Source organism: Poecilia mexicana, unplaced genomic scaffold (genome assembly GCF_051168715.1).
Source record: "Poecilia mexicana isolate PSO_F unplaced genomic scaffold, ASM5116871v1 scaffold_19, whole genome shotgun sequence".
Lineage (NCBI taxonomy): Eukaryota > Metazoa > Chordata > Actinopteri > Cyprinodontiformes > Poeciliidae > Poecilia > Poecilia mexicana.
The window spans coordinates 23747543-23774191 of record NW_028263388.1 but is presented as its reverse complement, the minus strand read 5'-3'; the positions used below and the strand labels follow the sequence as shown (position 1 = coordinate 23774191).

General features: G+C 38.1%; 3 protein-coding genes across 6 annotated transcripts; all 3 read right to left on the bottom strand.

The window, feature by feature from the left end:
• Window positions 1-1662: 1662 nt before the first annotated feature.
• nif3l1 (NIF3 NGG1 interacting factor 3-like 1 (S. cerevisiae)) lies at window positions 1663-7785 on the bottom strand. 4 transcript variants are annotated; one of them, XM_014968320.2, is made up of 7 exons: window positions 7650-7785; window positions 5962-6533; window positions 5086-5242; window positions 4717-4840; window positions 3950-4088; window positions 3198-3281; window positions 1663-1989 (listed from the first exon to the last, which is right to left on the bottom strand). In XM_014968320.2, exons 2-7 carry the CDS (start codon window positions 6521-6523, stop codon window positions 1805-1807), a joined length of 1251 nt encoding a protein of 416 aa, XP_014823806.2. In that variant the 5' UTR covers window positions 6524-6533; window positions 7650-7785; the 3' UTR covers window positions 1663-1804. The 4 variants fall into 4 exon arrangements, with proteins under 4 accessions (XP_014823806.2, XP_014823805.2, XP_014823807.2 ...); XM_014968319.2 differs by having other exon boundaries at window positions 7645-7784; XM_014968321.2 differs by having other exon boundaries at window positions 5962-6414; window positions 7645-7784.
• A 2374-nt stretch (window positions 7786-10159) lies between these two features.
• Window positions 10160-16081, bottom strand: cabp5a (calcium binding protein 5a). The gene is made up of 7 exons (XM_088016445.1): window positions 15893-16081; window positions 15382-15431; window positions 15029-15059; window positions 12824-12967; window positions 11463-11572; window positions 10576-10723; window positions 10160-10483 (listed from the first exon to the last, which is right to left on the bottom strand). Exons 2-7 carry the CDS (start codon window positions 15427-15429, stop codon window positions 10455-10457), a joined length of 510 nt encoding a protein of 169 aa, XP_087872571.1. The 5' UTR covers window positions 15430-15431; window positions 15893-16081; the 3' UTR covers window positions 10160-10454.
• A 2807-nt stretch (window positions 16082-18888) lies between these two features.
• LOC106904141 (interferon-induced protein with tetratricopeptide repeats 5-like) lies at window positions 18889-25884 on the bottom strand. The gene is made up of 10 exons (XM_014968304.2): window positions 25716-25884; window positions 24627-24818; window positions 23445-23634; window positions 22367-22558; window positions 22018-22245; window positions 21076-21217; window positions 20876-20999; window positions 20654-20807; window positions 20338-20385; window positions 18889-19280 (listed from the first exon to the last, which is right to left on the bottom strand). The coding sequence occupies exons 1-10, from the start codon at window positions 25718-25720 to the stop codon at window positions 19050-19052; spliced, it is 1506 nt and encodes a 501-aa protein (XP_014823790.2). The 5' UTR covers window positions 25721-25884; the 3' UTR covers window positions 18889-19049.
• Window positions 25885-26649: the final 765 nt, after the last annotated feature.

The following is a 26649-nucleotide window of genomic DNA, read 5'->3' as shown; positions in this document are numbered from 1 at the left end:
CGTTCCACCTTGATGGGAGCGGCGAGGCGTTCGATGGCTCTTAATGTTTTTACGGACGGACAGGTGAAGCCGCTGATGAGGACTGTTAGTTTTGTTTGGGGGCAGCTGGGAACATCAGGACTAAGAGCCCAACACTTTAACATGGATGTGTTAAATGGTTTGATGTCCACCTATGTTTGCTCTGAGGGGTTTAAAGGTCATTCTTTGAGGAATTTATGACATCCCAATCCACTGCTTGTCGTTATTTGGCTCTAAATCCTCTGAGTCGAGCGCTGATTGAACCCTTCATGCAGAAATGAGATTTCTGATTCCCTACTTTGCCACTGAACAAGCTTTTTAATCTGATCGGGATTACTTTTGGTCCTGTGCTCTATGTAATTACTTCCTTTTAGGGAAAATTTGTCAATCCAAGCATTTCCTTTTAACCCCCCACACACTGTAAAAACACAACATCTTACCAAGTATTTTGGTCTAGTTTTGTAGTGCAAATGTCTTACTACACTTTGAATAAGACAGAACTAACAAGTAACTTTTCAGCAAGATATATGGTTTAAAATAAAAAAATACTAATTTCATTGGCAGATTATTTTCACTTCACTTATGGGAAAAATGTTTTGTTATAAGTTTTTAAAAAATGTGAAGAATATTGAAGGACTTCTTAAATGTTTAGGAATTATTGAATTAAAATCGGCTCCTATATCTTGCTGGAAAAGTTTGCTTTGTCTTATTTAAAGTGTATTTTCACAGAGCAAAAATACTAGAGTCAGTGTTTTTGCAATGAGATCTAAAATAAGTGATTCATATTTATGACCTGGAAGCAAAATATAAATTTTCCCTCGAGGTGAGCACTGAGTGACTGCTGAGTCTAAAGTTTTTTACATCTTTGTGAGGAAACATATTTGTAGCACAGAGCCAGTAACCTTCTTTACTTTAAAATCTAATTATATTGCCTTCAGCTTTACTTAATACGTAAGGGCCAAACCTCAAAATTAACAAATTAAACATTTTTTACGTCTAGATCGTTGCATTTAACAGCTTGTCTTTAATTTTATGAATATCAGTTATATTACAGATGTTTCTATTCTGGATATAAATTGAGATTCTTGTCTGAAAGTGGCAAAAGTTCATATCTGGAAAATTTTTTATACAGATTGTATGAAAGACACTACAAAAACACAACATGTTACTTTTTCTTCTAGGAGCTTCCTCAACATTGATTAAAAATTATTAGTTTTACTGACAGGTTTTTACACTTACAACATGGGGAAAAACGTCTTATAAGTGAAATAAAATGCCAGTAGAACCGAGTTGCTAGGCAACAGGATGGGCGTGGCTGAGGTTGCTAGGTAACGGTGCCACTGCAACTAGAATGTTTTCATTAATATTGAGGAATTATTGACCTAGAACAAGCTTATATTGCTTGCTGAAAAGTTATTTTTAAATTAGTTTAGGCTTTTTCTAGTATCCTAACATATTTGCATTAGAAACTAGACAAAACTATTTGGTAAGATTTCGTGTTTTTGCAGTGCACAAAGGCTGAAGCCCCTGGATGTTGGGATTATGTCTCCCTGTGTGTCAGCCAGAAATAGATCCACTGCTTACTCCATGCATTTAAATTACAGATTATCTCCTTTATCTTCAGCTCTCACTTGCAAGATGATGTTTTTTTTCAAACATGCATAAAAGCTACTTTAATCAAAATAATGTACTTTCCATCACAGCCTGCTTACAAAAAAAAGCAGCCTTTTTAAGTTCAGCAGACAACTTTCCTGTGTTTTATGATTTATTTGTAACTCAGAGTCCTTCAGACGACCTCCAGCGGGTCTCTGTCAGCCTTGGACAGCACCACCGTCACGGCGTCGGGCAGCCGCACGGCGAGCCTCTCCCTGAACACGGCCAGGAAACCGCGCTCGCTGTTGCTGTGGTCGCTCAGGATGACACTGGTTCCCTTCGCCACCGCATCCAAAACCTCATGATGGGACATCTCACCTGGAAGATCAGGTTTAATTACACCACAGGCACGAAATTATCAAGCAAACCTAACTTAACAAAGGGAATCAAATGGTAAAGATGTGGAAAAAGCTTTAAAGGTGACTTGATATAATTCCTTGAGCAGGTTAGGATCAGTCTATAAGCCAAACATGACATGTTCTTTACGATTCTTTGCACAAAATCATTCTTGTATAATGAGATTTTAATCTGGCCAGTCCTGCCTACTAAAGTCACTTTAGATCCAAATAAGCTGCTGCTGGCCACGGCCCCCAACTCCATGTTTACACTCCCACGTGAAAATGGCTGCAAACAGTTGCGTAATTATACAACTGTACATCTTTGAAAAGCAGAAGTGGAGCCTCCTGCACAACCCAAAAGAAAGCAGCAAATAGCTTCTGGATGGTATGTCGGCAACAAAACACTTGTCTTTTCCAGCAGCCATTGTAAAGCGCATGCAGCGGTAAAACCAAATCTGCTGGAGCTCCCGTTGGGTTGCTAGGTAATGAGACTTGGCTTTGCTGGGGTTGCTAGGTAACGGTGCGATGCCTGTCAAATGTGACTTAATGTTGAAACGACTTGTTTTCTAGTTACCAAAAACATAACTTGTTGTAAAAAAATTGGCCGAGTGTCTCTTTTCTTTAAGCGCTTGAGTTGTTTTAGAGGCAGTAGAAACCCAAACGGAAGAACAAAAACATGCAAAATAGGTGGTTGCTACTTCAGACTCTGTGACCCGTAACAGGAGATTTGTTTCTTTTTTTTGTGGTACACCGTTGTGATAAATGAGTTTTATTTACAGACTTAGTTTATTTCCATCTTGTTGCTGTTTGTGTTGTGTTGTCACATGATGAAAGGATAGGAAATGTCTACAAATTGGATAAGTATCGGTTATTGATATTGGTCCAAATTTTCAAATTATTGTGTTTCCATGAACCATAAAATTACACAAATTGGAATTACAAAAATAACTTTGCTGAATGGAAACACGGCAATGTTTTTTTAATAAATAATCAATGAATATTAAAAGATTTGTGGACATTTGTAATGAAAAAGCAGCTTCAGTCTCTACATCTCCCCTCGTTTGTCACAGTTTCAGTTGTTTTAAACATTTTGCATATAGAAAGATCATTTTAAAGCTTGTTTTTTCCACGTTTACCAGAAGTGGCAGTAAATGTTTGTCTACAGCTCCGGTTTGTTTCCAGATTTACCGGTGATGAAGAGGTCGGCCTGGACGCTGCTCAGCACCGAGGCTCCAGAGCCGGCACAAACCGCAGCAGTGCAGACTGAGGACTCTGAAATAAATCACAACAATAACCCATTATTATCGTCTTAACAAGACTGATTTGTTAAAAATATGTTCTTCACAGACAGTAAGTGCAATAAACAGCATTCATAGCACTGCAACATAAAAGCTGCATTTGAAAAACTTTGACACAAGCTTCTTCAGGACGCTACTCAATTTAAAAAGTGATTTATATCACTAAACTGCATGTAGAGACTAAATTGAATCAGATTTTTTAATGTACTGATATAAAAAGGAGAGGAAATAATGAAAACATTTATCAGTTTTTTTTAGCATTAACTGAAATTTATTGTTACAATAAATAAAAATTATAAGAACTTTTTCATGATAAATGATAAACGATACAATAAACACCCACCAAAACCAAAAATCTCTACAATTAGTATAAATAACTGTAAAATAAAGCATTTATTTTATATAGATTTATAAAATTAATTATAAATTAATTTATACATTTTATTTTAATTTTCAGATTAATATTTTAAATTACTTCATTTATTTATTTCACAGTTGTTTTTTTACATTGAGTGCATAAGAAAGAAAATCCAGATTCTGCTTCCTGTGCAGTAAAACTTAATATCTTTAAATCAGCTAATAAAGATTTAAATGTTAGAGAATATGCTGCTTAGTGACGTGTTTGTGTCCAGTTTTCCTCACCTAGTGTCCTGCCTGCTCCCAGAGCCAAACGGAGATTAGCTAATCCCAAATGGGATTTCATCTTCTGGATAGCTGTTGCCACGGTGACCGGCTGGTCCAAAACACTGAGCCGTCCTTGGCCATGGCCCGGGAGAGGAGCCTGCAGGTGACATCATAACTTTACTTCATTTTGTGGAAAAATGCATTAAACTCCATAGTTTAAAATACAGCTTGGGTTAAATCGATTAATCGAATTAATTGTGATTAATTGATTGTTGAAATCTTAAAAATCGATTAGTCGTCAACTGAAGTTTACAGACTCAAAGTTAATTTGCTGGAAGAACAACACATTCAGAGCCGTAATTAAGGCTAAACTGTACAAAAAATAAAATAAAAAATAGGTAATAAAATTAACCTTTTTGTCTTGAGGAGTTCTTTTACCCAGAACTCCTCAAGTCACCTGGTTCAATTTTACTTTTAAGTCTCCTTTTGCTGTCCAATCAGTTAATCCAAAAATTAACCAAATGATCAGCTCTACTCTGCCGATGCATTGTTTGCTACAAATGATCAAGGTTTCACTAATAGGATGCTATGTTGTTGCATTTTAGGCAATAAAATGTTTATTTTTTTTTGTTAAAAAAGGAATTAAATAGTTTGCATTTTTAATATTACACAAGTGGTTAAATGAAAAAACTAGAAAATGTGGCCATTTTTCAAATCCGATTAATCACCGGAATAATCGATTGCTAAAATAATCTTTAGCTGCAGACATAACTTTAAAATTGTACCTTCTCCAACTTGAGGATGCTGAGGGACTGGCAGGGAGCGCTGTGCTTTAACAGTATCTGGACACTAGGGGTCAGTGCTGAGGCACTGCAGGTTAAGCTGACATGGATGCCGCTGCTGTCTGGTCTGTGGTGAAGCAAGAAAAATCTTTTATTTTTAATGCAATGGACTAAGAATTATAGGTTGTTGTTTTGTTTTTTTTATTTGGTTTTTTGCAGCTTTGTTGGAATAAATAACAAAATCCCCACAAAGTGTATGATTCCTAACCAATAGATTAGACGGACTTTTTAAATCTTGCATCATGTAAACCATAAAAACTGCAGATTCTTACACACACATATTGCAGAATAAGGGTTTAATATTGACACTACCTGCTGCCCGAACACTGCAGCGCTGTTCCATCATCACTGGCCTTCAGCTCCTCCACTACAGCGTTCAGCTCCTCTGGACTCCTCACCATGAATTCCAGTTTGTGACTGTGGGAGGCGCCGCCGTGGGCCTGACTGAGCACAGACACCTGACCGCTGCCTGGCAGACAAAGATGAGGGAAAAAACCCAGCTTCAACTTATTTTACTGGGATTTTCTATTGTGTAGAACAGGAGCAACAAATGATGAAACGAACTGCAAAAACATGAATAATGCAAACTCCAAAAAACAAACAAAAATAAATAAATGATGCGGGAAAATGCTGCAAACTGCAAAAACAAGTAAAAGAAAAAGTGCCACAAAATGCAAAATGAGTATAAAAAGCTGTAAACTCGCTACCTTTGCAGCTATTATTTTTGTGATTGCACCAATTTTTTTTCTTCAACACTTCAACCAGTGTTAAAGTTTGGTTGTAGTAATGGTTTTGTCATTGCACCAACTTTGTGGTTGCAGCCATTTTTCTGTGATGGCAGCATTTTTTTCCTGTGGCTGCAGCAATTTGACTGCTTTCAGCACTTTGTCTGCAGTTGTATCAATTTTGTCTGCATCTGAATCAGTTTTCTGTTACAATTTTTGTTGGTTGTCAGTTTTTACTTTAATTTTCTATGATTACAGCACTTCCCACTTGCAGCCTAGTCAAAGACCAGACCTCAAGTGAACTAAGAATCTGTGATAAGACTTAAATATTGCTATTCTTTGATGCAGTCTGTCAAATAGCTTCTTTTTTTTGTATTATTTTTGTAAAGAAGGTTTGAAAACAATTTATAATTTTACTTCACAACTCTCAAAAACAAAACGAAGAAGCTTCATGGCGTCTCACCCAGTCCACCAACCAGCCAGTCGTTCACCCCTCCCTTCATGCTGTCCCAGGACGTATGCGGGGAGAAGACCGCCATCCCAGCCTCAACGGCCCGGATGGCCAACCGCTGCTTCCAGTCTTTCTGAGCCAGCCGCTTGATTGGGCGAAACAACGGCGGGTGGTACGAGACGATGAGGTCACAGCTCAAAACCTCCGCCTCCTTCATGACGGCGTCCGTCAGGTCGTTGGTCAGCAGGACGGTTTTGATTGGCCGAGGTTTGCTGGGCTCCACCAGCAGGCCGACATTATCCCACGATTCAGCCAGAGACAGAGGAGCGAGCTGCTCCAGAACCTGCAGAACCTCCTTCAGTTCCATTGGGCCGGCAGAAACCGAGAGGCGGCGGGACGAGGGAGAATGAACCGAGGAACGCAGAAGAAGACCTGAGGTCAGTCTGCTCCGAGTATCGGATGAAGCTGAGGGAAACAGAGCTGAAGTGTTAAAGTTTGAACTTTTACAGATTAAACGTCTTCTGCTTTTCAGAAAGGAAAAAGTCCAAGAGAGATTTCTCCATCCTGGCACCATCAGTGGAGATCTGTCAGGACAAAAAGAAAAGAAACACAAAACGGCTGTTATTTTAATAATACATAGCTCCAACCAGTCTGAACTGGAAGTGATCTGCGCCATCTTAGTAGGCAAACGCAATAAATAGCAGACTCGTGGCTTCGAGACTAACAAAAAGAAAATATCTGTACACAAATGTGCAACAGAAAGATACATGAACAAAATGGCTGCCGTCAAGATCGACCACAATTAGACAGGGAAGGACAATATGTCAGATGATGCGACAAGCTGCCTCCAACCTCATACCACAATATAGTGCAATTACGTATAAATGAAAGATGTGAAAATCTATTTTTATAGTAATTTTTGCTTTATTTTACCTACAACAACAAAAAAACATTAAATATTTTAAAGAAAATAAAATATTCTGATTTTTTTAATTACAGAAATGTGATCTACAAATCTTACTGGCATACAATCTTACTGGTTGGGTTGAAACCTTGTGGATCACTCTTACTGCATTTAGCAAAGTTTACCAAATGGGTGTCTTCAGACCTGCTGTTGAGTAAAAGTTGCTAAATTATTGGGGTCACCATTACTGTTAAGTTAAATCAAAAAGTGTGGTTAAATAAAGAAAAATACTGTATCTAAAATTTCCACATTTATAAAGATTTTGTCAGATTTTTTAAATTTAAATTAATTAATTAATTAATTTTATTTTTAAACCTACCTGCATCAAACTTTCAGCCAAATTGATTGTGGGGCCACAAAAATTAATTCCAAGGGCTGCAAATGGCCCTCGGACCGTACTTTTACCACTCTGCTTTAAGTTTCACTTGTTAAAATTGAGCCACAATAATGCATGCATTTTAAAACGGCATTTCTATTCAGTATCACCATTTTAAACATCAAACAAACTTATGGGTTTTACAGGGCGCGGAAACTTAGTTTAATATTAGCATTAGCTGCTCTGACTGCTCATAGACAAGACGCTAGCAGTACAGCTAACGCTAGCAGCAGAGCTAACGCTAGCAGCAGAGCTAACGCTAGCAGCAGAGCTAACGCTAGCATTTCCTTTGCAGTTAACGGCTAGAGTCAACCTCTGCACGTCGTCAAACACATGTGAGCAGAAATGGACTTACCTTACCCGGGTCTGCGTTTTAAACAAATCACGACTTCAGAAGTTGCTAAAATGATCTAAGTCGGAAAAGTGAAATGGAACAGCACACTTTTAGCAGACATTTCAAAATGTCCTTTCTAGGCTTCCGTTCAACATACCAAGGTACAAGTTGTAGTTGTAGTTTTTTATCCTGCTTGTAGATGGGACAGATTATGACTACTGAAGCTTTAGGGTTTTCCCATATGGTGAAATAAAGAATAGCAAGTCATTAGAAAGTAATTCTTAACTTGTTTTGCATTTTAATTTTAAATGATTAAAGAAAATGAACTAGTTTTATTTTATTCCATGCTTTCGGGGAAAAAAATAAATACATAATCCCAGCTCAGCCCAAATTTATTTAATTGATTCATTTCTAATCAATCAAATATATCCAAATCAAGCAACATCACTTAATAGTCAGACTTAATAAGATACTAAACATCTAAGAATAAATATATAATGAAAACATTGTGTGATAAAATAGTATGTTACTTAAGTACAATCATGTTTTTACAGTAAGAGAATGATTAGCAGAGAAAATGTTTTTGAAACATTTTGTCATTTAAAAGGAAGTTCTTTTTCCTGAGATCTTTTAGAGATTAACTATCTTTATACTTACTGCTTTGGTTTTAGAGTAATTACATTCTAAAAATAAAAGGATCCTAAATTATTGAACCAACTTGTATCATTAAGACAAATGTTTATCTGGCTAATAGAGGAAATTTAATCAACATTCTTTAGCCTTGGTATTACACAATACAGGTTATTTACAAGATTATGAAACAAACCTCCACATTAAACTAAACATAAAAAGACAAGACGACTATGATGAGCCGTGCTAAGGTGGATCTGGTCAGAGTTCAGCTTCATATACGCAGAAGGATTACCAGTCTGGCAATAAAGCAAATGAAACATGGCTGCAGATGAAGATTGCTGAAGGGTTAAACCTACAGCTCTGACACGAAAGCAGGCTTCTGGGCAGACTGGCTTCCTCGGGATTGAGAGTGACCAAGAGGGAGATTAGTCTGGATTAAAGCAACAAAAAAAAAAAGGTTGATGCTTGATGTTAGGATGAGGGAAGGGGAAGGATCAGATAAACGGCACGGTAGCATCATTACATCATCTGATTCTTCCTTCTCCATTAACATAAACAGAATTTACATAAACACACCAATAAAAGTGTTTATAAACAAATTAGTTTTAAAATATCCCAATAAGAGTTTGTTTTTCTTGGTAATAATATCATTGTTTGTGTTCAGTCTGTTTAGTGGGATTCACAGATGTGTTTTTGGTTCAGCCTGTTCACTGAGAGAACTGCTTTATTCCGGTTAATTGGCACTATAAGCCCCCGGCGCCCCATCTGTCCGCCGGTTTCAGGCTCAGCACAGTTCGTCGCTCTGCTTTAACATCTGTCCACATGTCTGCCGAGTCCACATGGGAACGCACAGAGCGTCCCTGTCCACTTTCCAAATTTCCAACTAGTCATTTAATCTCCGCTGGAAAGGATTTGGAGCTTTCTGACAAAGTATTAGAAGATAAAGCACCAGAAACCTCTGAACCCAGGTCAACAGTGGAAATAAAGACTCTGTGTTTATGCAGTGATATACCAGGAAAAATTGTATAATTAGATTAAGGAGCTTTTATTTTATTTTTTTGGGTTTTATTTTAAGCATTTTCCCCCAATGGACTTAATTCTCTTATGCAAGAGGTATGATATGTCATTTTTAATATTTTGTGCAGTAATTGCTCAATCGTAAAATATTTGTGCTCACATGATGTTTTTGACTTACAAATCCCTTATTTTGGGAAAAATCCACAAAATGATATAACCAATATGCAGGGCCGGGCCAAGTCTTTTTGGGGCCCTAATCAGATTTTCATTTGGGGCCCCTTATTACCAACATGTCAACAACAGACTTTTTATCGTTCCAAATCTACGTGTAACGTACCTTTTGCTTTGTTTGCAACTATCTTACATAATGCCGGTGTTGTCATGGCTTTTTATTTTAACCTTAGAAGAGATGTAAACAAAAAAAAAAGGATTTTAAAATGCAGAGTGGTATTTAAGTATATTATTTTAACTATTTGAAAGTAACATCAGATGATAAACATTAATTTACGGTAAACAAGTTAGCAAGTCTGATATCTTATAAAATATAATTTAAATCTAATATTCTAGGTTTGAGACATATTTTATGTTTCTGTTTAGTTTTGTTTTTCAATATGCAGGGCCGGTCCAACTCTTTTTGGGGTCCTAAGCAGATTTTCATTGGGGGCCCCCACATATCAACAACAGATGCTTTAGCTATGTGTGTAGCATACTTACTATAATTAGCTTTTTTGTAGTTAGCTTACATCATGCTAGTGTTGCTGTGGCTTTTGATTTTAACTTGACAGACCAAGCAATTGGTCTGTAAATGTTGGTATTAAACTATATTTATCCATTATGCAGAGCCCCATGTTGTGGTTTAAGACAGTATAATAACACAACAAGGCAGTTTTTAATTAGTAATGCCTTTATTTCCAAAATAATCCATTTCATCAAACCAATCTGAAATAACTTACAGTTTGCATACAAAACAACATATTTTCTGCTTTTCAATTCAATACATTCATTAAATTGTCAATGTTAGTTTGCATAGAATCCTTAATGAGAAAAGGTTGATATGGTTTTATTTTCAGTGCTGAATTAACCGGAGCTTCTTCTCTTTTGTGCTGAAGGTTCAGCTTCGGAGAAAGACGCCGCCTGTGCAGGATCATCGTAAAAGCTGCGATAAAAATCTTCTTGCATTCTCACTGGCCGGACATCATTCTGACAAACTCTACAAGAAAAGAGCAAAAAGAGGTTTAATTATCTTACATGTAAAGCTCTGCATGGATCACATTTACCCAGAGTGGAGTCGTGCTCATCTACCTTCAAAATCTACCGTCCCGTCTCCGTTATCATCCGCCTCTTTCACTATGGCGTCGATCTCTCTGCGGCTCATGTGCTCTCCCATCAGCTTGTTCATGGCCGCCCGCAGCTCCTCCGTCGTGATCTCTCCGTCTCCGTCCATGTCGAACTAAAGCAGGAAAGCAGGAACAAAAAGGAAAAACTCAGAGAGTTGTTCAGAATAACTCCTGGTAACTTCTACAGAGGAGGATTACGGACACTGAAAAAATGACTTCTTGAAAAAGTCAGAGTTTTGAGATTAAAGCTATACAAAGTTTAGACAAAAAATAATATCAGAATTCCAAGAACAAAGTCAGAATTGTGAGATTAAGGTCAAATGTCTAACAAAAAAATATCAGAATTCTGAGGAAAATAATTCACAACTCTGCAAAAACGGCCAGAATTTTGAGATTAAAATCAAAATTCTGAGATAAAAGTCAGAGTTTTGAGGTTCTGTGGGGAGTGTTAGGGGGTGTGGGGGTAAGAATTTTGAAATTAAAATCTGAATTTTCTGATTACAGTAAGAACTCTCAGGCCTCGTTTTACACGACAACGATTTCGGGTGAAAACGGAAGAGTTTTGTTGCGTTTGTAGTGTACATTTACACGAAACCACCAAATGTTTTCTCTGACAAAGGCACAGATTGAAAACGGGTTCCAGAGTGCGATGTTTCTGAAACGTACCAATGTCCGTTGTTGTGTAAACAGAGAAAATGGATCTTTTCTTCCAGAGAATCCCCAGCTCATGCATAGTATGACGCAAAACATAGCTGCTTCCCACAAGAAAATATGTCAGAATTTTGAGATTAAAGTCAGAATTTGTTTTTTCAGTGTCCCTAACCCTCCCGGGTAAATCTCTGCCGGTTTCACCTCTTTGAAAGCGTCTTTGAGCTCCTTCACGCCGATCATCCCAGCCGTCTCCGCCAGCAGCTTCGGAGCCATCAGTTCTACAAAGTCCTCAAAGTCGACTCTGCCACCAACTGCAGAGGAAAAGGTCTGTTTGTCAGCAAATACTTCTTCAGCTTTATGCATTTCATTACACACTCCTTAGCTTCACGCTGAGGTTTAGAGGGAACTCCAGTGTTGCCAGATTGGACTGATTCTTACGATATTTGACAGGTTTTTAGAAAGTTTTCAGAGGAAAATCTTTTGAAAATGGTTGTCATTGTGTAGCAGAAAACACAGGAACATTCATAAAAGACTGGTATTGCACTGCAATGTGACATCATCAGTGATTAGTCATTGGTTAATCGAGTGTCCCAGATTCCCAGAGCAACTTCATATCGCTGCAAAAAACACAAATCTCATCAAGTTGAAAGAGTCGAGTCCATTACTGTCCCAAATGGATCTGGTTCTGATGAGAATATAATAGAGGACAACCAAAACCTAAAAACATCGCAAATCTATAAACGCATTCAGGGTCTTATATATAAATATACATACAGAGCTGGATTGTAACTAGTTATATTTACTCAATTACACTTACTTGAGTAGCTTTTATGAAAAAAGAGTATTTTTAGTACACTGTACTTTTTACTTTTACTTCAGTAAAAATGTGTTGAAGTAGTGCTACTCTTACTTGAGTACAATTTTTGGTTACTCTGCCCACCTCTGAATATATATAAAAACTCTGCTCCGGTTCCTAGGTAACGGTGCTGGGCTCAGCTGGGGTTGCTAGGAAACGGTGCTGGGCTCAGCTGGGGTTGCTAGGAAACGGTGCTGGGCTCAGCTGGGGTTGCTAGGAAACGGTGTTGGACTCAGCTGGGGTTGCTAGGAAATGGTGTTGGACTCTGCTGGGGTTGCTAGGAAACAGTGCTGGGCTCAGCTGGGGTTGCTAGGAAACGGTGCTGGGCTCAGCTGGGGTTGCTAGGAAACGGTGTTGGACTCAGCTGGGGTTGCTAGGTAATGGGGCTGGGCTCAGCTGGGGTTGCTGGGAAACGGTGCTGGACTCAGCTGGGGTTGCTAGGTAACGGGCCACTGAATGTGACTTAACTATCCACGTTATATTTATGCAGTAGAGAGAGGAGGATTAGGGCCAATGAAAAAAAGAGAAAATTCTGAATTTAATCTCAGAATTCTTATATAAAAGTCATAATTATTTATTTCTCAGTGGCTCTAATCCCCTTTGACACATTAGATGTTGAGATTTCAGCTGTTTGTTTGGAGTTGGGCGGGTCTTGCGTTGTGTTTGGGCTGTAAACTGTCAGATCTGGCAGCCCTGTGGGACTCACGGTTCATGTTGATGTTCTGGCTGAGTTCGATCAGCTCCATCTCGGTGGGCATGTAGCCCATCGTCCTCATCAGGTTCCCCAGGTCTTTGCAGCTGATCAGCCCATCTTTGTCTTTGTCGAACTCGTTGAACGCGTCTCGCAGCTCTGCAGAAATTAATACACAAATGATGTAAATATGAGAACTGCAACAAGATTCTGCTGGGATAGTGTAATTTCATTGATTTTTTTATTTTTTATTTATGCAGTCAGGCATCAAATTTTTTTTTCCATACTTAAAAAACTGGACTTAACTGGAAAAGAAAAAGCAGAAGATTTATATTTATACATCAAATTAAACTAAATTACCCCTTAGTAAATACAACATATAAAAATTCCAAAACATATCGCTTCTTATATTTAAATCCCTAAAAGAAACATAAAAGGAAAGAAAACAATACAAAACTAAAACACATTCAACACCCTAAACCTTTTTGTTTAGCTTGTTGTTTTGTAAATTTACAAACATGTCATGAATAATATTTGAATAATTTAAGTAAATGTGTTTTTGTCGCTATACATGTACTGGAGTTCCTGTGAATGAAGGGGAAATTTTGCATTTTGCAGACACTGATGTGACATCCCTCTGTAGAGATCTTACAGATGACCTTTTAGATCGATGGCCTAAGCAAAACATTTTTATTACATTTTTGCACAAAATTATTCTTATGTAATGAGATTTGAGTTTGCCCAATTCCGCCTGTTTTGAGCTGTTCTAGGGCGTCTTGTCACTTTAAATCAAAATAAGCTGCTGCTGGCCACGCCCCCAAACTCAATGTTTACACTCACATATGAAAATGGCTACAAACAGATGCTCAACCATACAACTGTACATCTTTGAAAAGCAGAAGTGAAGCCTCCTTCACAACCAACGAGAATGCAGCAAGCTGTTTCTGAATGGTGTACAGCTGATGTGCTGGAGCTCTGCTGGGGTTGCTAGATAACAGAGTTGGGCTTGGCTAGTGTTGCTAGGTAACGGCTCATGGAATGTGACTTCACAGGCAGGAGGTTTTTAAAACGGTTCATTTTCCAGACACCAAAAACAGAAACTTATTGCCAAAAAACAGCTGAGACCCAAATGAAAACATAAAAATGAGCAAAATGTGAATTCTGCTTAATAAAACACTTTAAGTTGAGATTAGCAGTCTGGTTTTGGAAACAGAGATTGGAATGAAAGTAAAAGTAAAGTTCTAATGGTCTAGGACGAGCTTTTTTATCATTTGATATTAATATAATAATATTTAACAGTTTATATGTTTTCTTTGACATTCCTAGAAATAGGAATGTCAAGTTGTGAGAAAGCAGATGAGAGAAAAACTTTCAGCAGATAACAGGAAGGCTAAGAAAAGTACAAGAGTGTTTTTAACCTTTGAATGTGTTGGAGTTTGCTGAATTAAAAAATGTTGTCAGCTTTCTGAAAATTTGGAAAGAGTTAAGTTCTGTGATTTATAAAGACATTTTAAAATGTCAACTCTCAAGTAATTTAGTTTCTGTTTCGTTAAATAATATTTTGAAAGCAGAGCTCAGATCTTCCAATATCATAGTTCCTAAGAGTTATTGAGTTTTATAAAAACTAGAAATCTGCAGCCCAGAGCAGCCAATAATTACATTCAAGTAAGAGTAGCACAACTTCACAATATTTTTACTCAAGTAAAAGTAAAAATGAATTTGGTAAAAAGGCAACTTAAGATTTTAAAAATGACATCGATGTAAGTTTATGAGGAAACTTTTGGTGTTTTAATAACGAAAATGAAAATAATTTACATGAATAATTACAAAATGAGGCAAAATCTAAATTTTTCAATCTAAAACTTAAAACACTTAAGCAAAAACTGCAGGTGTGTGTCTGGTGAACTTTTGATTAAAACAAATTAGTTTTTTATTTAGTAAAGTTACTCACAGTTGGTAGAGAATCCAAAAAGGCTATTCGAATAAGAGTGGTGATACTTAATAGTAAAAGTTATAAGGTAGTAAAAGTTACTGAGGTAATAGTAAAAAGTACAACATTGCAAAAGTACTTGTAAAAGTCCAAGTTACTGAGTAAAGAAACTGAGTAAATGTATCTAGTTACTATTCAACTCTGGAAATTGACTGTAAAATTCAGATTGCTGCATTTCTACAAAAAAGCAAACAAAAGAAAACATGAGGATCATAAAGTGATGAACTTACCATCAATTTCATCCTCAGCCAGCTCTCTTGACTGCACAAAAACAGAAACAAAATCTAAAACTGGATTCAATATAAAGAAACTTCAGATAGCAAAAACTAAATATGCAAATTGATTTAGGAAACCCTGAAAATTTGCTGCTCAGAATTAAAAATAAATCAGTGCAGGAACCAGATTAAAATTGATGGATGTTCTGATGTTGTGGATTTACACATAGATTATGGCCTGAGTCGTCACTGGCATGCGGTTCCAGAAAGCAGATGCAGATTTTCTGTCTCTGTTTAATCCATCCAGACTGCAGCTGATGTTTGCAAACAATAACTGCCACCAGAAAGAAATATTCCTCCATACTTACGATGTTTTTGCCTCCTCTCAGGAAAATGCACGCTGCACCAAAGCTCATTTCTGTGGGAGGGATTATGGAATAAAAAGAAAAATGTTAAAACTGATTAAAATACGTCATGCACTGCAAAAACACAAAATATGACCAAGTATTTCTGGTCTAGTTTCTTAGTACTTGAAATAAGAAAAAACTAACTTACAAGTAACTTTTAAGCAACATATAGGAGCTTCTTTACCTGAATAATTTTTGAATATTTTTTTTAAAAGTATGAGTATCTATTTAAATTGTGGCAGATTTGTTCATCTATAATGTTGGAAAAATGTTAGTTTTAAAGAGTGAGCTAGTACTTTTTTAAACCAATATTAAGGAATAATTTAGTGAAAACAAGCTCTTATTTCTTGCTAAAAAGTTACTTGTAAGTTGGTTTTGTCTTATTTCACCTGTTCTAAGACATTTTCACTTTAAGCCAGGCTAAAAATACTTGGTAAGGTTGTGTGTTTTTGCAGTGTAGAAAGTGTCTCACCTTCTTCTGGTGATTTCTGCTCTTCAGTTAAATGCGTCCCACATGAAGCCTCGGCTTGGGCTGACACCTGCAGAGCGGTGGGAGCTTTCTGCTTCCCGCTCTTCCTCCTGGACTGTGAGCCGTCCCTCTTCAGCCAAGACAGCTTTGCCTCTCAGCGTGCAGCGACCCGACCCGGTGTGGCCCGCCTGCTGCTGCTGCTACTGCTGATGATACTCAGGAGTCTGTGTGAGCTGGAGTCTGTGAGAGCCAGGGATGTTTGAATGTGAGGCGGAGGAGGAGGAGTCAGTCTGTGGCGTGTCTGGAGGATGGCAGCAGCAAACATGATGCCCTGCTTTCTCTGCTTTCTCACTTTATCAAACATTACTGTAGTCTGAGATGTGAGAAAATATGCAAAAACACAAAATCTTACCAAGTATTTTTAGTTTAGTTTCTACTGCAAATATCTTATTTCAATATCACCTGAAATAAGAGAAAACTAACCTACAAGCAGCTTTTCACCAAAATATATGAGCTTGTTTTAAGTTAATAATTCCTTAATATTAATAGAAAATGTTTGTTATAGGTGACACTATCAGGTGGAAATAACCTTTAAATTATTTTTGCTTCATTGGTAATGTTAGTAAGATCATCACACTGCAAAAACACAAAATCTTACCAACTATGTTTGGTTTAGTTTCTACTCCAAATATCTTAGTGCAATTTAAATAAGACAAAACTAACTTACAAGTGACTTTTCAGTTAGATATAGCAGCTTGTTTTAAGTACATAACTCCTTAATATTGATGAAAAAGTTCTAGTTCCACTGGCGCCGTTACCTAGCAACACCTGCCAAACCCAGCCCGTTACCTAGCAACCCAGTTCTAGTTCCACTGGCGCCGTTACCCAGCAACCCAGTTCTAGTTCCACTGGCAGATTGTTTCATTTGTAGCAAAACACATTTCTCAAGTTACAAGTAAAATGATCTGCCAGTGGAACCAGAACTTTTTTCCTTCTTTTTTTTTTTTACCAATATTAAGCAACTATTTACTTTAAACTAGCCCCTATATCTTGAAAAAATATTTCCGAGTTAGTTTTGTCTTATTTCAAGTGAACTAAGATATTTTCACTAGAAACTAGACAAATATACTTGGTAAGATTCATCCTAAATTTGCAAAGTATATCATAATTACACTGCAAAAACACAAAATCTTACCAAGTATTTTTGTCTAACTTCTAGTGCAAATATGTTAGTACACTAAGAAACATACAAATCTAACTCAAAATTAACTTTTAAGTTAGGTTTATTTATTTCTACTCTTACTTGAGTAAAATTTCTGGATTCTCTACCCACTGAATAAAAAAAATAAAAAAAACTTTCTTTAACCAAAAATTATATTATATTGAGTTGGGTCAGGGTTACTCACCAATACTCATATGTGAGTTAAGATGCTTTTTTTATTTTCTTCTTGGCAGATATTTTATTTTTATTTAATTCCTTGTTTTAATAAATCCAACATCAAACCAGAAATACTCCAACAGATTACGACAGCTGTAAATCCATCATCAAACTAAACTACATAATTACCACAAACATGTTTTACGTAGGTATTATGTTGATTGTTTAGATTTTTTACACATTTGACTAAAATAAGCAGCAACTAAAGAAGCTTAAATGTCTAAAGCCTCAGACTTTTTATGCTCCGGCTGATATGTGTCACCATAAATCAACAAAAGCTTATGAGGCTCTTCCTCCTTTCACAGACAATAATGTAAACCAGATCTTGGATGTATTAAAGGGTCACAGGCCCTGACATCTTTTTTTATTTTTTATCCTATTGTGCGGTAATCTGCTGCAGTGTTTATAAGGTTGACTGTTTTTATTCCCAACTCTTAACCCTGCAGGGTCAAAGGTCACGTCATGGAGCGGAGACGTTCACACCCACCTGTCTGAGGTGAATTGGACTCCAAGTCGTCTTCCCTTGTCTGTCTGCTTCTTCTTCTTCTGTTATGTAAATCTGTCTGAAATCTGTTTGCATAAGAAGCTTAATGTGCTCCACCATGCGAACGGAGACTAATAACGGTTTATTATCTGCTTTTTTTTGTGTGTGTGTGCAGTGGGCCAGTTGAGGAGGTTATGCAAGGCGTAATCCGCAGCTGTGAAAGGATGTCTGTGGAACAGAGGGCTGGAGGTATGTGGGTGAGGAAGCGTCTGGGTGGTAAAAGGTTTAGCATGAGCAGAGTTGGGACTAACTAGTTACATTTACTCAATTAGTTACTCGAGTAACTTTTCTGAAAAAGGAGTATTTTTACTACCCTGTACAAATTTCTGGATTTTTTACCCACTGAATGAAAAACAAATATATTTTAACCAAAAATTGACCAGACACAGACACACACCTGCAATTTTTGTTAAAATTTCATAAGTTTTTTTTCTATTGAAAGAAACTGATTTGGAAAAAATTATTTTTCCTGATTTTATTTTTTTTACAAAACAAATTCCACTTGCTCTGTCTAATTATATGTTTTTGAAATATTAAATGATTGATAATTTGATCAGTTACTCGGTACTTGAGTAGACTTTTTACCAAATACTGTTTTACTCAAGTAATTTCTTGACCGCCCACTTTTTACTTTACCTGAGTAACTGGACGAGCCCCCAGTTGTAGTTTGTTCATTTTTGTTGCTGTGCACCATTTTTGTTGCTGTCCAAGTTTCAGAACTGGTTGGGTTCTGAAACATTTACCAGTTTCAGGTCCCGAAACAGACCTTGGTAAGGTCTTAATGAGCTGCTCCCTGAAAAATACTGCCGAACATCACAGTATCCAAAGCAAGAAGAAGCTGTTGTCCAAAAGAGCAAAATTTCTCCCAGAAAGACAGGACTGGAAGTTTGAAAAAAAAAAAAAAAATCCCAATGAAAGTACGGAGCTACTCAAACATGCTGTCACCATAATCAGCACAATTCAAGAAAAACATTAAATCTGCAGCAAAACAGTTCAGAAAAGACACAACTACGATGATATGATTTAAAAAACAGTTTACTTAGAGTCATATGACATATCTCAATTCAACATGCTAATTTCACATCCAAATAAATAATTATTTTAAAAAGGTGGTGATAAATCAGTGCAGCTCCATTCGCAGTTCCCACAGACCATACAGGTACTGGCTGTTGTTTTCATCACAGTCCAGAGCTTTTATGAAAAAGCTCTGGACAGTGCAGCTGCATTCGCAGTTCCCACAGACCATACAGGTACTGGCTGTTGTTTTCATCACAGTCCAGAGCTTTTTCATAAAACTCTGCAGCTTCCTTCTTGTCTCCTTCAGCTTTGGCCACTTGAGCCAAAACAGAATAAGCCAGGCTGTCATCCTTGTCTTCAGAAAGACGATCATTTGCAATCTTCTTCAGCCTCTGCAGGAGAAGGCCATGAAAATATCAACTCACTGTGCAGACGCAAAGGAAAACTCAAAGATGAGCTTTAACTAACAATGGTTAAACTCAAATCCTTCTGAAGATGAATGAATATTTGGCTTTGGTTTTCTGAAAGTCAGTTCACTAGGTGCTCCTCTAAAAAGCCTGAATCTGGATGCGTTACATCCAGTAGGTGGCGCCGGTTGTTATAATCTCTAGTAGCCACACAGGCACACCCGCTAGAGGGAAACAAACGCACCCAGCACAACACTTTATTTCTATTGGCAGAGAGGTTGCCAGGCGACGGTGCGTTTTTGTTCCAAAAGCAAGCAGAAAATGTTTCGTAAGCGAGCAGAGAGTCCGAGCAGAGACGAAGTCTGAGCGCAAGGAAAAGTTTTGAGTACAAGCGTTGCAACTTTTCAGAACAAAAGACATGAAGTCCTGAAAGTGTGTGCTCCTGGATTATGGCAGAAAAATTCCCCCATACTTTTAACTCTGCAATGGATCGTATTTTTCCAAACTTTTATTAGTGGGATGATTAGCTGAATGTCACTGATGTCCCCCTGGAGTATTTTTGGCTAATCAAGGTTCATGTTGTCTCCATTTGTGTGTAAAAGCTCTCCCAGAGGTTAACTTGAGTCTCAAAGCTTTAGCAATGGCTTTGTAACCATTTTCAGACTTAAAATGAATGTGAATGACTATTTCTCATCTGTTTTTGCATTTCTTCAGGTCTGAGCATGAAGAGTTGCTTTTGGAGATATTTAAACTTTCAAGTTTCCACCCAACTTCTCTTTAAGTGGTCTCTTGGTTTTACAGGTTTGAGGCTAGTTAAACTGAACCAAAACACTGTTTTATGACATTATGATAGCAAAAGGGCGACCCTAACCCTGCATCAGAAAGAACTGCTACCCCTCATCATACCTAGAGCAGAACGTACTGGGTTGCAGATCTACAGTGAAACTCAGACCAACTTATTTTCTTCAAACTTTCCAGACATCTGATCTTGTTCAGAAGCTTTGATGGGAATTTAGTGATGTTTGTAACACCAGATGCTCACCTTCACACACTGCTTCCCTTCCCATGTATTTGGTACCAGTTGAAGAGCCTGAGGATTTACAGAGGAGTCAAAGAGGCAAACCAGTCAGAGTTATAACAAGAGGATTCACAGGGAACTCAGCAAGCGAAGACGGGGCGTCAGAAACGGGGTCAGAGATGAGCTGAGAGAGGAGCTCATTTTAAGGTTTTGATGGTGACGCTCCCTAGCACACACACTTTATGAATCCCTGCTTCAGGGTAATTTACGGTCAGCTTTGTGCCACCTCCTCACGTCAGGCAGAAGGAACCAACTGGAACAGCTTCAGCTCTGAACTCACCTCTGTGTAGTGAGTAATTGCTTCATCCTGCTTCCCGGTGTGATAGAGATGAAATTCAGCGTATCGGTGGTGAATAAGATGACGATCGCGAACAGGCAGACGATCGCGTTTGTCTGATGACTTGTTGAAGCAATGCTGGAACATTTCCTCAGCCCTGGTAGACAGAGAGCAAAGAGATCCACATATCGGTAAAGACTGAGGCACACATTGTGTTTATCTCACCTGCTGAGGTCTTTCTCCTCTCCATACATTAGCGCTAGGTCTATCCGTGCAATCACAAAGGAAGGTTTGATCTCCACTGCCTTTTCCAGGTTAAGGATGCACTGACTTCGTAACTGCTGCACCTCTGTCGGAGAGCAGAGCATCACTGACAGGCCATGAAAACACACTCACATGGATCTTTACTTTGAACTCATGATTACTTTGCTTATCGTAATGTTTCAATCTCTGCTCATCAATCTTCTTCCTTTTGTAGCACAGGCCCAGCTGATGGTAGATGAATGCTGATGTCTTGCTCCTCTGCAGCGCTCGCTCCAGCAGCTCAATTGACTTTTCAATATTTCCCTGTAGTCGACAGGAGAGATGGATCATCTGAGTGAGCTTTTTTTTTACACATCATGAAAACTTGAAGTATATGGGGGAATTTTTCAGTCTGAAAACAAGATTTCATGTCTTGTTTTCAGAACTTTTAATACTCGTGCTTACATTTTAGGTTTAAGAGCAGGACTTCTGTCTTCTCAAACCTTTTTCCTTGTGCTCAAAACGTGTCTCTGCTTGTATCAAATCTCCGCTTGCTGATCATTTTGTTCTCGAGTTTGGAACAAGAAAGCTTGGGCTTACCGTGTCTCCCACTGCTCTTCGATTTCTGGGCCATTTGGTGTCTGCTACCACCCTGCCCTTGTCTGCCGTCTGCTTCTTCCTATCTGTGGGCCGCTGTGGCGACTTAGGGCTGTAATGATTCCTCGAATGAGTCGAGTACCTCGATTATTAAAAGTCCTCGAGGAAAACGTATCTGCCTCGAAGCTTCGTTAAATTATGTTTTATTATTCACAACTGCACTCAAAAGTTTGACTAGGGAGTGCAGATGTTCTTCTGCTGCAAGGAGGGCTCTCTTTGTTGGTAGTGGTTTATTTGTACCAACTGCATGGGTCATGGTTAATGTGGGACTCTAGTTCATTTCAGGGAGGAGGATTGTGGACTGGAAATTAATTCATGTTAAAATATTTTCTTGTTATTAGTGAGCTATAAAAAAACAACAATGTCTACATTCTTGAAAATGAATAACATACATAGATACCCTCCTTTAAGGAGGGGAGATGTAATGTTGTTATAACATTGTTATAAGAGCGGTCTGCCACACCAACCTGGTAACGGAGGTATTTGCTGATGTAGCGCATTGCATGAGGATTATCTGGGGCAGCTTTCAGTGCCTTCTCCACAAGACTTTCAGCCTCTTCATATTTTTTCTCGACACCCAGCTTCACAGCCAGCATAGACAGCAGAACCCCGTCATCAGGGCTGAGCTCCAGGGCTCGCCGAAGCTGTGTGACGGCAGCAGAGCCCGTGGCTTTCTCAGATGCTTCTGGAGTAAACTACAAGCAGATTAGCTTGGGGGTTACATTTATACTTCAGATGGATAATAAAATGAAAGCATGTAAGATCCCCTACTAATGCAGCCTTAAAACAGCCATGTTTCCTGGTTCAACCACTAACCGTTTCTGTTCGGAAGAGGGCAATGGCATAACCGGCGTTCCACTCACTGTCATCTTTCTGGACCTCCAGGGCCCTTTGGAAGTATTTAATAGCTTCAGGATAGTAAGGCTTAGACAACTTGAGGTAGGTCCAGGCTTTCTCCCCATACACCTCTGGATGGAGAACCTCGGAGGAGCTGGTGGGATATTTTATCTGTGAAGACAGAAGAAGCGAGGAAAATTCAAGGTTTCCAGCTGCAGATGAACTCAGCAACAACAACCAGGGATCTCATACAGTTTGTGTATACACAACATATTTTACACACAACTTGAAATGTATAAAAATTATTGTTGTGTGGAAGTGTGCAGTCTTCTATGCAAACTTTTGACCTGCTGTGACCTTATTTAGTCGACAATAACAACTTACATAGCACCAACACTTAGAGAAATACATTGATTCCATCCAGTGTTATTTAATTCAGTAGCATCAAACCTGATGTTTTTAAATGATTTTCATCACATTTCGTATAAAACAGAATCCACTTTAACACAATATAGTTAACTGCAAATGTCAAACATCTCTTTGTCAACGTCCACCACTTGGTGGCGCTGTAAAATTGTGAAATTTGTTGCGCAAAAACCTCAAAAATCACACGTTCATTCAAATGAGCTGAAATCTTCAGGATGTTTCTTTGAATTGATCTCAGCACTTCATGCTCTCCGTGTACGGCCATATCTTCATATGCCTCACTCTGTTTCTTTCTAAAGTTTGACTTTAACGCAATCCATTCATAATCCTAATGAAAAGGCTCTCACTAGCTGAACACACCAGCCTTTGTCATTCTTCAAAATTTGTAAGAACCAGAACTTCTTTGTTTGAATAACACCAAAGCAAACTTTCACACTAAGTTCTCTTAAAGTTTAATGTTGATTTTTGTATTTATTCTTCAATAAAACAGCATGAAAAAGGAGACTGAGGCAGCATTTCTGGACCGGACTCAGAACCAGTCTGATCCAGAACATTAGTGCTGCTGCTGATCTCAATGGGACAGAGAGTTATGCCAGGCCTGAGCAGGACCACCGTCATGGGGATGACATACCAGGACGTCCTGGGCTCTTTGGCAGTATTTCTGGGACTTTGTGAATTTCCCGGTGTGGTAATACAGCCAGGCCAGATCTCCATAGGTCACGATAAGCCGCCTTTCACTGTCCTCTAAGTAGACCTCCTTGGTCGTCTGCTCTGATTTGAGAAGGAGCTTCAGGGCCTCATCTGGCTGGTTCTGATGGTATCTGAAAACAAACAGTGTGGTCAAAACATAAAAATGTAGGGTCTATTTAAAGAAAATGTCTGTGATTCTGCAAGAGGAACCAAGAAAAGCTAAACCCCAGAATGACAGGATTGACTTGACTAAGTATTTCTGTATAATCTTGTAAAAGACATTCTTAATCTCAGTGGGATTTTTCTGGTAAAATAAAGGTTGTTAATAATAATAATAATAATAATAATAATAATAAACCATGATCCCTGAATAGTTCTGCTTCACATCCAAGTTGTCCATAATTGTGAAACTGAATGACATTTAAAATTACCTTTACAAACCTAATTAATGATGCTGTGTATAGAGAGCATCAATAATTTGCCTTGATTCATCATGCATGTTTTAGAAATCCTCTAATGCCAACGCCTGAGTGAACCTAGCTTTTTTCAAGCTTCCTTCTGCTTCACATAGCAGCCCTCACCCATTGCTCCCCCATTGAACTCCTTCAGACTAGCCAGTAGCAATTAGCAAACACCTGGTGGCAGGGCTGGCCCAAGTCTCCATGGGGCCCAAAGCAAAATTGGGTTTTGGGGACGTCCATTTCTGCTAATGATTTGGATTGCTGCAGTCAACAGTCAGATGATGCTATAAACTTTCTGTTTATGTTATATCCTATATAGGATTTACAGCTGATTTAGCGATTTCCTGAATTTTTTGGAGATCAGCCGATCCTTACATGTGAGTCATCTTAACTACCTCGGCAAAGGTTTAAAAAAAGTCTGCCTCTGTCCTCTTCTGCTGTCCCGTGAGAAATGTTTGATGTTTCCGGTTAGCAATAGTCACCAAACAGTTATCAACTTAGTGACTTTCCTGCTATATTTAGTGACATTTCAGACAAAAGAAAATTGATATCGGCCAAAATTTGAATCGGCAGTTCAGGCTTTTTAAAGATTGGTAATTAGCGATTGGCCAGAAAACTGCAATCGGCATGAGACTGAATCTGGGGGGAGACATGTAGCGTACCTGACGTAAGCCAGAAGGTTGCAGGAGAGAGCCACAGCACCGGGACGACCCAGCTGAAGAGCGATGTGCTCTTCCAGTCGAGTGCTCAGGTTTTCAAGTTCCATGTCTTCCTTCTTCAGATCCCAGGTAAAATGACTCTGCAGCTGCTGGAGCATGGAGAACAGGGCGCTGCTGCTGCTGCTGCTGCTGTCACTGCGGGAGTGTCAGAGGCAGAGGAAGTACTGATGGTGTTTCAGTACATCTGAACACAGACTGAACTTATTTACTGAGATATTTATTGTTCATTTCCACCAGAACAAATGTGTTTAAGGTGCAGCCATAAAGTACATCCACAAGTGTTCCTCCAGTTAACTAAAGTGTGTCAGTTAATCTATCAGAGGTTTGCCCAAAAAGTTTAATCCAAGTCGTACAGCTCAGCATCCCTGAGACTGACCAAACTTCTGGATTAATAAAAGCTATCAGGAATGTTAAGAATAGCAAAACAAAACAGTTTTTCCCACAAACTACCGAGTGATCTGAGTAAAGCTGTTGGAATGGAGGTAATGTTAGCCAAATGATGACTAGCTAATGCTAACACAGCTACTGATGTTATCTATGTTCAAAAGTAGTACTGGTTACATTGACTGAGTAACCTTTTAGGGAAAAAGGTACTTATATTTTTACTGAACTGCACTTTTTTCGTTTACTTTAGTAATATTATTATTGCTACGTATATTGATTCTGCATTTAAAGAACTAAACTTCAGAGATTGGGAACATTAGATTCTTCACATTAGCTCAGCATATGAGCTCATATTTATGCAAATTTAAACACAATTACTCAACATTTTATACGTCGCTGTTTACATCCTTATTGCTTATTTTGAACAATAATAAACGTAGTAATTTTACTTGAAAGGTTACAGAAATGTTTGTTTTTGTTTTTATTAAAGTAAAACCTCGTTTACTGTTCTGGTTTCTCGACATAACACCGATCTGTTAGTGAGATGGGACTGTGGGCCTGATCGTTCATCAGTTCGTCAACGCACAATTATAAATACTTATGCATGATTCATTTTAGTCTTAATGAAATTAGCTGGGACACACACACCTCATGATGATGACGAGTTCAGTCTGCAGGACAGACCCTTCACTCCTCTTCAGAAACCTGAATTATCTGAAATCAAATGTACGATCGCGCTGGGGAGCGTTTCACTGGCCGCTCCGACAGAAATTAAACTAACGCTACAGAAGGAGATGACTTCGCTTCAACAGAAATGAAAGTGAAAGTAATAAAGCTCTGGCGGTGCCTTCACTATCGCTCCAATTAAACTGAAACTGAAGCAACATTTGCGGTGATGCCTTCACTGCCAGCTGTGACAGAAATAAACTTTTGATAAAGCTGTGTAGGAAGACTGACGGCTCTGGAATCCAGAGAATAACGGCTGCAGACAGAATCATCTTTCTGTCCTTGTGATTTTATCTAGAAGTATTAATTTTAGTTTCAGAGGATTTTTATGTCTTGATGTGTTTTTTTTAATTAAACCTTTGACTTTCATGTGGTGAAATGTTTGAGTTTACTTTTAATGCAATAGTAATTCTCTGTCTTTACGAATCACTTCGTTCCATAAGCTAAATGGAGCCGAATTTAAAATGGCAATCAAATAACTAGTTTGATTGCCATTTCCAAACTTCTCTGTTTTATTTTGTGTTTACAGCCAAGGTTGCAAGTATAGCAAAACAAAAGAAACAAGAACATATTGGTCTCAAACTGTTTTTATTTAAAGGAGCAAATTTATAAATAAAATCAAAATATTATGTGTATTTTTAATGAGACATTAACACAGCTACTGTTTGTTACTCCTATATAATAGCTTTAAATAAATGACTCCAAACTAAAAGCATCTGATGTTCAAATTTAGTCAATGCAAAACATAATCACAAGTACCTAATAAAATTGACATTTACATTTGTTGTTAAAATATTATTCAAGTTTACAGTGTGTGATGAAGCTGCTGCTTATGCTTACAGTTAAACTGATGCAT